Here is a 12002-nt window from a genome sequence, read left to right as displayed (position 1 = left end):
AAATGGCTGGGAGCAGCCAGAGCTTACTCTGACCACTGTGGAATGCATCACAGCAAGTATATATATTTATTTACAGCTTTTGCCAAAACGTAATAAACAATTACAACTACCTCCCCCACACCCTCCAGTGACCCTACTCAATGCCCAGAAGATGGCCAAGATGCCCTCCCTCTCATGAACTGGCTAAGGTCATAGAATCAGCATTGCTGACAGATGGTCATCTAGTTTCTGCTCACCCTCCAAAGCATCCCTTTTCTCCAGGGGAACCGATCTCTATAGTGTGGAGATGAGCTGTAATTCCAGGGGATCCCCAGGTCCCACCAGGAGGCTGGCATCCCTATCCAATATATATACCTGAGTCAGACCCTCGTAACAATTGAGTTCGACACCCCTACCCTACGGGGTTGCCATAGGTCAGCTGAGCCTCGAGGGCACTTTCCACCCGCCGTAGGATTACCTATGCCTTCTGTGTGTTTCTGGTTTTACCAGGATAAAGGAAGCTTGATTTGTGCCTATTTCTGACGAGCCTTTTCAGCTGTGTTCACACGTGCACTTGAACACTAACAAATGTATCTCTCTTCTCCCCCCACCTTTCTCTTTCTGTAGCGGAGCTTACCTGCCTTGAGACAGCTGACTCCGGACTCGGCGGCTTTCATTCAGCAAAGCCAGCAGCAGCAGCCCACGACGCAGCCCACGACCACTCTCACAGCCGTGATGCTGAACAGCCCCATCCAGCGGACAGCGGGGAAGACCACTGCCACCGTCACGAGTACCTTGCAGCAGCCGGTCATCAGCCTGACGCAGCCGACGCAAGTGGGGGTTGGCAAACAAGGGCAGCCCACGCAGGTGGTGCGTAAACCAGAATGGATTGCTAAGTACCACAGTCGGACCTTTCAGGCGATCGAGGTTTACCTTCCTAGAGCTGAGCTAGTCAGGGGCATAAATGCGTATTTTGAACATAAGAACGGCCGTGCTGGATCAGAACAAGGCCCATCAAGTCCAGCAGTCTGTTAACACAGTGGCCAACCAGGTGCCTCTAGGTAGCCCACAAACAAAGCGACTGCAGGGGCATTGTCCTGCCTGTGTTCCACAGCACCTAATAGAATAGGCACGTTCCTCTGATGCCCCATGGCGCAGAGTGGTAAGCTGCAGTACTGCAGTCCAAGCTCTGCTCACGACCTGAGTTTGATCCCGACGGAAGTTGGTTTCAAGTAGCGGGCTCAAGGTTGACTCAGCCTTCCATCCTTCCGAGGTCGGTAAAATGAGTACCCAGCTTGCTGGGGGTAAAGGGAAGATGACTGGGGAAGGCTCTGGCAAACCACCCCGTAAACAAAGTCTGCCTAGTAAACGTCAGTATGTGACGTCACCCCATGGGTCAGGAATGACCCGGTGCTTGCACAGGGGACCTTTACCTTTTTCCCCCTCTGATGCTGGAGAGAACATAAGAAAGGTCATGCTGGATCAGACCAAGGCCCATCAAGTCCAACAGTCTGTTCACACAGTGGCCAACCAGGTGCCTCTAGGAAGCCCACAAACAAGACGAACACAGCAGCACTATCCTGCCTGTGTTCCAAAGCACCTAATACAATAGGCGTGCTCCTCTGATCCTGAAGAGAACACGTATGCATCATGACAAGTATCCATTTTGACTGGTAGCCATGAATAGCCCTCTCCTCCATGAACTCCCCTCTTAAAGCCTTCCAAGTTGGCAGCCATCACCACATCCTGGGGCAGGGAGTTCCACAATTTAGCTATGCAGGCACCTTCCTGATACTAAATGATGGCACACCATTAATAATAACAATATCTGGAAAGTGATATTTTCACATATGTGGCTTCGCATTCACTTTTGCCTTAAGCAACTTTAATTTTCCAGATCCCTCTGTAACTTACAGATGAATCAGATGTGGAAAGCACTTCAGAAGCAAAATAAATAGTGATTGTTCTTAGCAAGTCATCTGCTTGCAAAAAATCTCGGTCTGAGTAGCACTTCTCATATTGGATGTCAGGCAGTCTTCGTGTTCTCACCTGCTTCAGTAGCATTAATTTCTCCCCTCCCTCCCCATTTTTTTCCAGGTAATCCAGCAGTCTCAAAAACCGGGCACGTTGATTAGGCCTCCGCAGGTGACGTTGACACAGACCCCCATGGTGGCTTTGCGACCCCCTCACAACCGTATTATGCTTACTGCTCCTCAACAAATTCAACTGAACCCACTTCAGACAGGTAAGACGGATGCTTTTCTCTTTCGGGTGACGGGATTTGTTCTGTTAATAGCAAAGCCCCACCTAGTGCTCAGTCCTAAAACTGCATTTGGGAAACGATAGTCATTAATGAGGGGCCCCCTTGACCGTTACTGATCGATTCAAGAGCGGGATATTTGGGGCTGAGTTCTTGGAAGAGGCAGCATCTGCACAGAAAAGGTGTTGCTAATGGGAGGAAGGCAGTTTTCTTTTTGAATGGCAGGCAGACCTATCTCTGGCGGTCTTCAAGCAGCGGCTGGACAAACACCTGTCAGGGATGCTCTAGGCTGACCCTGCATTAAGCAGGGGGTTGCACTAGATGGCCTGTTTTGCCCCTTCCAGGAAAACTAATCCTTCTGGATAAAAACCTAAAACAGAGGAGGAAGTTTTGCAGTTATATATTTTAATCGTTATTTTGCAAAAACAACACACGCATAGTTGTAAAGATTTTGTATATATTTATGTATATCTTTGAGTCTGGAATGTTGATTACTTAGGCCACTGAAGATGGCTGTATGGCCGAAATGCGTCAAAGTCTAATTGTGTGATTTTATGTCTTATTCTGTTATATGAGCATGTCAATTTGGTAGGCATTTGCAGGGCCTTATATGTGTTATATGTGGTGTTAGATTTTATCCTGAAATAAATATATATATATTTTGTTCTTACATAATTTTTAGAGTGAATAACCTTTGGCCGTGGATGTTTGTTTATTTTTTCTTGACCTTTTGGGTACTTAATTCTGTTGCTTAGGGTTAAGGTTCTCCCCCCTCCTTTGTTGTTGGTGTATGATTCTATGACCCTGCTTAGCTTCTGAGATCTGATGAGATTGGGCTAACCTGAGCCATAATTTTTTTATCACATTACAGATGCTAATTTTCTGCACTTGCTTTAGGCTGATCCTGCATTGAACAAGGGGTTGGACGAGATGGCCCTTATGGCTCCTTCCAACTCTATGATTCTATGGGGAGAGAGGATATAATCCATGCTTGACTCTAATTTCCTCTCCTGGTATACCCCCCGAAGATCTCTACGATCATCTGATAACAATCTACTGGTGGTCCCTGGCCCTAAGAGTGTGCGGCTGTCCTCGATGAGAGCCAGGGCTTTTTTGGCCCTGGCGCCGGCCTGGTGGAATGCTCTGTCTGGTGACATCAGGGCCGTGCGGGACCTTAAAGTGTTCCGCAGGGCCTGCAAGACAGAGCTCTTCCGCCAGGCCTACAGTTGAGGACAGCCGCGAATGCCATCTTGCTGGCCTCCCTATCCCCCCTCCCCCTCCCCCTTATATTATTTATACTAGCTGAGGGGTAACCTGCTGCCTGTCTCTGGCAACATGAGGTTAATTTCGGTGCCATCTGCAGGCTATAGTTTTAATTGGGTTTTTTGGTGTTTTTAAATTCAAGATTTATGGTTAATTTTATTTTTAAATATGTTGATGTATTTGAAATGATGTTACCTGCCCTGAGCCTGGCTTTGGCTGGGGAGGGTGGGCTATAAATTGATTGAATGAATGAATAAATAAATAAATTGATACTTGACCCAAACTTTATGCTCGCAGACCTGTTTTGATTTCCGATGGAAAAAGAGCTGTTGTAGTTTCACATACTTGAAGCTGTCAGCATAGTTTATGTCTAATATCAGGGGACTTGGAATGCATCAGCTCTGAAAAATATTTACTTGTTTGATGAGAGGTCACAATGATTTAAAGGCACCTGGAATATTAAAAAAAAGAGATCTTATTCATATAAAATGTTATCCATTCTCTTTCTTATGAAATAATTCTTGTAATGGTTTCTTTCTAAATACCATTTGTGTGCGCTCCAGTATTTTGTGTGCAAGCATTTCAAATAGCTTGGCTGCTCAAGTAACGAGTACATTTGAGGCAGCCGTGCATGTTTGCGCACCCGGCACTAATCCGTCCCCTTTTAAAATTCCTCCCCCCAAAAGCCAAACTCTTCAATTGGCACAAATTTGCTGCACTTCTCTCGTTTTGCGTAGTTTTTGTCGAGGCTATTGCCGTGTTAAGAGTATCAATTTTTTTTTCTTTTTTCCCTCCCCTGCAGTCCCTGTGGTAAAACAAACAGTATTACCTGGAACCAAAGCTCTTTCTACTCTTTCAACCCAAGCTGCAGCTGCTCAAAAAAATAAAGTCAAAGAGCCTGGGGGAGGCTCTTTTAGGTAAGGAATCTCCTGTGTGTATTTGTACTGAAAGACCTAACGTGAGAGAAGGGACCGCTGAAGAAAATGCTGAAGGATGCTGGCTAGAGACAGCCGTGGAGGGTTTGCATATCTTTTGGCACTCTGGGATAAATAGCTGGTTTTCTTGCCCAGGTTAATTTGCCATGCCATCTGCTTATAGCTCTGGGTATTCTGTTCACACTCTTTTATACCGGAACCCTTCTGTTTTCTATCATTGTCTGTAATCTCCCCCCTTCCCCCACAAATCAGTAAAGTTCTCCTAACTGAAAAATCTGGTGCTACAGTCCTTCTCAGGAGCCCCGTGGCGCAGAGTGGTAAGCTGCAGTAATGCAGTCCAAAGCTCTGTTGAGTTCGATCCCAACGGAAGTTAGTTTCAGGTAGCCAGCTCAAGGTTGACTCAGCCTTCCATCCTTCCGAGGTTGGTAAAAGGAGCACCCAGCTTGCTGAGGGTAAAGGGAAGATGACTGGGGAAGGCACGGGCAAACCACCCCGTAAAAACAAAGTCTGCCTAGAAAATGTCGGGATGTGACATCACCCCATTTTACCTTGACCTAAGCCTTTATACATTTGAACCTGGTATTCTTGCTCATTTTCAGTTTGATTTCTTTCTGTGACACTTTTTGTTTATTCAGTTTATTTATACCCTCCTTTCTCCTCAATGGGGACCCAAAGCGGCTTACATCATTCTCCTTTGCTCCATTTTATCTTCCCAACAACCCTGTGTGGTAAGTTAGGCTGAGAGAGTGTGACTGGCCAATGGTCATCCAGGGAACTTCCAAATTGTGAGTGAGGGTTAGAACCTGGGTCTCCCAGATACTGGTCCAACACTCTAAACCACTAGACCACAAATAGTGTATTGCACTTTTAAATCCCTATAGAAAGCATGAATATTCCATAATTGAAACCTTCCTAGCTCCCTTTTTGGATTGAGGTCTCTATCATAAATAACAGCAGCTTTCGATGGCTTGGATGGACCCAGTCTACTTTTCCGCTTCTTCCGTTATCTCATGAAGTTACTGATGATGTTTAAAATTCTTTTTTGTTTAAGCAGGTTTTGATGGTAGTGGTATAGTTAGTGAAAAAAACAAACAACCTCCTTGTCTTCGGTTTGCTCTATTTTTATTTTCCTAAATCCAGTGAATGCAGTTTGTGCTTCAGTACATGTTGATTTTAAATTTGGGTTGCCCTCTTAAAAATATTTTAAAAGTTATTTTTATAAAGGAATACAATAATTAGAAAAAGGGGTAAAGGGGAAAAAAGTCAAACCTAATTTGTCTTCCGAGCATTATACAGTCTAAAATATGATGATATCAAAATAACATCATTCATCTTAAGCATATAAACATTATTATAAGCATTCATTGAATAGTTTCTTAAGCAATTCTCTAAACTCTTTGTATTTAACAAGTATTCATGACACATGAATAATAATCATATAAAGGTTGCCATTTTGTCAAAAACTCGTCCATTGAATTCATTTTAGCAAGTGAGCTAATCTGGCCATTAATGCAAAGTCAAAAGGTTTACTGCGCCATACTGTGATAGCTGGTATTGTGTTAGATTTCCAGTATTTGACGCAGACAATTCTAGCAGCACAAGTTGCATATTGGTAGAGATCTTTATTAGCAAAGTTCACTTGGGGCGGGGGGAGTTATACCCAGAAGCATATATTTAGGTTCTAATTCAAAATTTACTCTCAATGTTGTCTGAATTTCTCTGTGAATTTTTCGCCAATATTTAAATTTGGATCGCCCTCTTATTGCGAGGGAGGCTGGGGGAGCTTGCAGAAACTAATTCGCGAATGCTTGGCTTTTTTGTTTTTAGATAACAGCCAAAGATGTATTTTGATAGCAATTTTTTTCTGTTTCTGAAGGGATGACGACGATATTAACGATGTTGCATCGATGGCAGGAGTCAACCTGTCAGAAGAGAGTGCGCGGATATTGGCCACCAATTCCGAGTTGGTGGGCACGTTAACCAGGTCGTGTAAAGATGAGACCTTTCTTCTCCCAGCACCTTTGCAAAGAAGGATACTAGAAATAGGTGGGTTTCTGACTACGTGCACAATTTGTGTGTGTGTTAAGTGCCGTCAAATCGCTTCCGACTCATGGCGACCCTATGAATCAGTGTCCTCCAAAATGCTCATCTTTGACAGCCTTGCTCAGGTCTTGACAATTGAGGGCCATGGCTTCCTTTATTGACATGTGCAGAGTTTGTTAATCTCTGGGTCAATGGTTTAAGTTCTGGACTATTGGGACCTTACAGACAACAACACTTCCATCTTAGCTGTCCTCCCTACCCTATTCCGCTCTTATTCCTACCCTATTCATCCTCCTTGACTGGTTGCCGGTCACTGGTGTTAGTATGAGAGTCGCCATCTAGATTTTTAGAATTGTTAATTTTTAAGTCTTTTTAAATAATAGGTTTTAAGTATAACTTATTGTATTACTGTGATATGTATTGCTGTTATACTGTTACTTTCTGGTTGTGAGCCGCTCTGAGCCCTGTTCCAGTCAGGAAAGGGCAGGATAAAAATCCAGTAAATGAAATTAAATGAAACCCAAGTTTTTCACCAAATACATGCCCAGTGGGAGAGCTGCTGCTGGTACTTGCTCTCTGACAGGTATAGCCATACTTGCACAGTTTTCTAGACGTGAACTCATCTCATTCACAACTTGAACTGTTAAGTATAAAGACAGCCTAAGACAGGGGTCCCCAATGTGATGCCCATGGGCACCATGATGCCAACTGGCACCTTTTCTGGTGCCCGCCAGGTGTTTTTAGGAAGGGGGTGGGGCCAGGTTGGGCTTTTGCCCAGCAGGGCTTCTGACTGGCTTTTGGAGATTTGATTGGCTGTGCAGATTTTTAAAAATGTTGCTTTGGCAGCAGCTGCCACCATGGCACAAGGATCTATACTGCGTTATTGAAGTTAAGCTGTAGCAATCATTTTGTGGCTGGTTCTGCCTCCTGCGGAAGCCATTGCTGCACCCACCATGCCATGTCAGAACTCAAATCCTGCTCTTCTATGGCAGACCAACATGACTACCTACCTGAAACTAAATCTTCACTAGACGTACATTCCATTTGACCTTCAGAGTCTTAGAATATTAGCCATGTTAGTACATAACAAACTGAACACACGAGGCTGCCTTATACTGAATCAGGCCCTTGGTCCAACAAAGTCAGTATTGTCTACTCAGACTGGCAGCGGCTCTCCAGGGTCTCAGGCAGAGGTCTTTCGCAACACCTACTTGCCTGGTCCCTTTAACTGGAGATGCTGGGGACTGAAATTGGGACCTTCTGCACGCGAAGAAGATGCTCTACTGACAACCCCAGCCCCTCCCCTAATTATAGAATGCTGAGTTGCATTAGAGAGAAAGGTAGCAAAGACAGACCTGGCCCACAGGTCTCCTGTAGTGCGTGTACTTGCTTGTGGCTTAGATGACATGATTGTGGGAATGATCCATCACAGGTCTGCCTCCACAGAGAGAGCTTCCGGGTTGCATTGAGCGCCATTCTTTTCGATGGAATCGGTTCTCGCATTCAGCTGGTATAAACCTGCGCAACGTGCATGCACGCATCAGCCCACCCCAGAGTTAGCGGCAGTAACTGGCGTTGGTTACCCACGGCTTTTTCCCCCTTTTTGAAACGCAGGTAAAAAGCACGGAATAACGGAAATCCATCCTGACGTAGTCAGCTACGTATCGCACGCCACACAACAAAGGTTACAGAACCTGGTTGAGAAAGTATCAGAGATGGCGCAGCAAAGGAATATTTCATACAAGGTAACTGTTTTATTGCGTGAAAAGAAGACCAATGCGTGTTCTTTTGTGTGTGTGTGTGTGTGTGTTTGTTAAGTGCCGTCAAGTTGCTTCTAACTCATGGTAACCCTAGGAATCAATGTCCTCCAAAATGTCCTATCTTTCATAGCCTTGCTCGGATCTTGCAAATTGAGGGCCATGGCTTCCTTTATTGAGTTAATCCATCTTTTGTTCTTTTCCTGCTGCCTTCCACTTTTCCTAGCATGATTGTTTTTTCCAGTGACTCTTGCCTTCTCATAATGTGACCAAAGTATGACAGCCTCAGTTTAGTCATTTTAGCTTCTAGAGTCAGTTCAGGCTTGATTTGATCTATAACCCACTGATTTGTTTTTTTTGGCAGTCCATGGTATTCGTAACACTCTCCTCCAACCCCACATTTGAAAGGAATCTACTTTCTTCCTATCAGCTTTCTTCATTGTCCAGCTTCCACACCCATACATAGTAATAGGGAATCCTGTGGCATGAATTAACTTGGTCGTAGTTACCAGTGACACATCCTTACACTTAAGAATCTTTTCTAGCTCCTTCATGTCTGCCCATGTGTTCTTTTAACCTCATTCTAAATGGGTTTCCTGGCAGGGCAAGGATCTCTCCTCTCCCCCCACTACTAATAGGTCTTGGGTGACCAGGGCTGAGAGGATTATATTTGCTGTGGAAAGACGACCAGTTGAGGAAGGTTGTGGCTAGACTAGTGCCTAAAAATCTGCAGAAAGGAACTTGAATGGCTGTATGAAAAATGGGCTTTTCTTTAATAGCTATTTCATACATTTTCCCCCCTTGAATTTGAAATGTGCCCATCATTCGGGTGGATGGGAGAGGAGATGCCTGCTTGGGTTTATTGAATAAAATTCTCAATTTCCTTTGGAGATTGAATGCCTGTAATTAAAGCTATTAAATCCAACTCTTGCAGATAAAAAGGGTGAGCTTAGACCACGGCTGTCTAGATTTGGCTTCCATGCGGCCCACTTGCAGTAGTTTATTCTCCTTTGAAACATGGACTTGTAGATGCTGTCAGCTGTGCTGGTAAATCCAGTCTTCATATCCAGTATATCAAGAAAACGTGCAGCGTGGACAGAAACAGGGAAAGGTTTATTATGAACCCTAGGAAAATCTAATCAGGGTGGAAGATTTAAACTCATGCAATGACTTTGCTAGAAGGTCCTCCCTGCATTTTCTTTCCAGGTGGGCAGCCATGTTGGTCTGCAGTAGAAGAGCAAGATTCGAGTCCAGTAGCACTTTAGAGACCAACAAGATTTCTACGGTGTAAGCTTTCAAGACTCAAAGCTCCTTTGACCTTTGAAATCTTGTTGGTCTCTGAGGCTCTACTGGACCTGTATTTCATAGAATCACAGAATCATGGAGCTGGAAGGGACCACCAGGGTCATCCAGTCCAACGCCCTGCACAATGCAGGAAACTCACAACCACCTCCCCCCTACACCCCCAGTGACCCCCACTCCATGTCCAGAATCGGCCAAGATGCCCTCCCTGTCATCATCTGCCCAAGGTCGTAGAATCAGCATTGCTGACAGATGGCTATCCAACCTCTTCTTAAAAACCTCCAGAGAAGGAGCGCTCACCACCTCCTGAGGAAGCCTGTTCCACTGAGGAACCGCTCTAACAGTTAGAAAATTCTTCCTAATGTCTAGATGGAAACTCTTTTGATTTAATTTCAACCCGTTGTTTCTGGTCCAACCTTCTGGGGCAACAGAAAACAACTTGGCACCTTCCTCTATATGACAGCCCTTCAAGTACTTGAAGATGGTTATCAAATCCCCTCTCAGCCTTCTCCTCTTCAGGCTAAACATACCCAGCTCCTTCAACCTTTCCTCATAGGACTTGGTCTCCAGACCCCTCACCATCTTAGTTGCCTTCCTCTGGACACGTTCCAGCATGTCTACATCCTTCTTAAATTGTGGTGCCCAAAACTGAACACAATACTCTAAGTGAGGTCTAACCAGAGCAGAGTAAAGCGATACCATCACTTCGCGTGATCTGGACACTATACTTCTGTTGATCCCATTTGCTTTTTTAGCTACCGCATCACACTGCTGACTCATGTTCAGTGTTTGGTCTACTATTTCTTACTTCCCTCGTCTTCCCCATCCTCAAGAGCCTTGCAGCGTGTTGACAGGGGGCTTGCCACTCAATGCAGCAGGGTTGTAATGTCTGCCACCCTTTGCCGCTTTGTGCCGCCCCAGTGTTTCCTCAGACCAGAGGTGTGAGGCATGCCTGGAGCAGGTGGGAGCTGTGCAACTAATTCCCAGTAGAACTGGGGAGCGGCCTCAAAGATGGCCAGGAGCATGGACCGAGCAAGTCAAGAGGTGGTGTGTGGAAAGAATGGAGTGCTGAATTTGGCTTAGGAGATCAGAGTCCATGTCTCACCAGCGTGGTGTAGTGGTTAGAGCCAGCGTTAGCGCCAGCATGGTGGTGTGGTTAGGAGCAGTGGACTCGAATGTGGTGGACCAGATTGATTTCCCCACTCCTGCACATGAAGTCAGCTGAGTGACCTTCGGCTAGTCACAGTTCTCTCAGAACTCTCTCATCCCCACCTAACTCACAAGATGTCTGTTGTGGGGAGAGGAAGGGAAGGCAATTCTAAGCTGCTTTGAGACTCCTTAAAAGTAGAAAGTCAGCCATGAGCCAGTGTGGGGCAGACGTTGAGCACTCAGCTTAGGCTAGAGAGCAACCCCCATGAAGCCAACTGGTTGGTCTTGGCCACTCCCACTCAGTTCTAGCCAATCCCAGACTTCTGGGATTGGCTAGAACTGTTAATTCTTGGCCACTTCAACTGTTAATTCTTGGTCACTCCCACTGAGTCTTAGCCAATCCTAGAGGTTTCCTCTGGAACCAAAATGAGTCCTTCCTTGAAGAAGGGCAGGAGAAAATGGACAATAAGGACCAATTAGAATGCTTCAGCTTATCATAGGGGTGGGGAAAACATTGTGTTCAGTACACAGAACAGTTTTTCCTAAAATCTTGATGCCTAGGGCGCTGTTTCAGTTTTTTTTTGTTCTCGATTAGAAGGCACTCTTCGCTGTTACAAGGCATTCTTATATATGTTATTTGGTTGGCTGCCAGAATGACGTGAAGACCAAAAACAACAAAAAACAGCAATTGGTACAAGGGAAAAGAATAAGCTTAAAATTATGTGGCTATACATGTTAACATTTTATTGTATGTTTTATTCATTAGATCCCCCTGAGCAAGCGTATGCGAAACGCGTAGGGGCCATTTAATTATTAAATACTTCCCCCTTGCACCAATTGCTGTTTTTTTGTCTTCTTTTCGTTTGGTGCGGCTCTCTTTTCTTTCGTTTGTCAGAACAATATACAGTCAGCTTCCGTGCAGCTCAGCTAACATTTCTTCCGAGCGTCCTTCCCCTTCTCCCCCGTTGCCCAGTCCACCGGGTAGGATGGGATTTCTGGGCAACCGGGATTGTTCAGCTGTAAGAAGTCCTGGGGTGTCCTTCTTCCCAAGGGTGAGGGTGGAGGGTCAGAACTACAAGATGCCTGCCTGGTCTGGTGGGCGTAGATACTTTCATGATACTTTCAGGCCCTTTCCTGACCTGTTCGTGTGTTCTGGCACACAATTTGGCAATTGGAACCTTTTATTATTATTACTATTATTATTATATTGTTTTCTGGGGCAACAGAAAACAACTCGGCACCCTCCTCTATAGGACAGCCCTTCAAGTACTTGAAGATGGTTATCATATTCCCTCTCTGTCTTCTTCTCTTCAG

The 12002-nt window shown here is 45.1% G+C and overlaps 1 protein-coding gene across 2 annotated transcripts in view; it reads left to right on the top strand.

Moving 5' to 3' along the window:
• Window positions 1-12002, top strand: part of TAF4 (TATA-box binding protein associated factor 4) — a 105890-nt gene that overhangs the window by 80328 nt on the left and 13560 nt on the right. For both annotated transcript variants that reach the window (XM_056844995.1, XM_056844994.1), the window contains 5 exons: window positions 607-849; window positions 2077-2224; window positions 4305-4419; window positions 6314-6483; window positions 8095-8225. In XM_056844995.1, the coding sequence (XP_056700973.1) occupies window positions 607-849; window positions 2077-2224; window positions 4305-4419; window positions 6314-6483; window positions 8095-8225 (807 nt within the window). The remainder of the gene's footprint in view (window positions 1-606; window positions 850-2076; window positions 2225-4304; window positions 4420-6313; window positions 6484-8094; window positions 8226-12002) is intronic.

The sequence above is a fragment of the Euleptes europaea genome, chromosome 2 (assembly GCF_029931775.1).
Source record: "Euleptes europaea isolate rEulEur1 chromosome 2, rEulEur1.hap1, whole genome shotgun sequence".
Lineage (NCBI taxonomy): Eukaryota > Metazoa > Chordata > Lepidosauria > Squamata > Sphaerodactylidae > Euleptes > Euleptes europaea.
The sequence above is the reverse complement of the archived record's forward strand: the minus strand, read 5'-3'. Positions and strand labels throughout refer to the sequence as shown.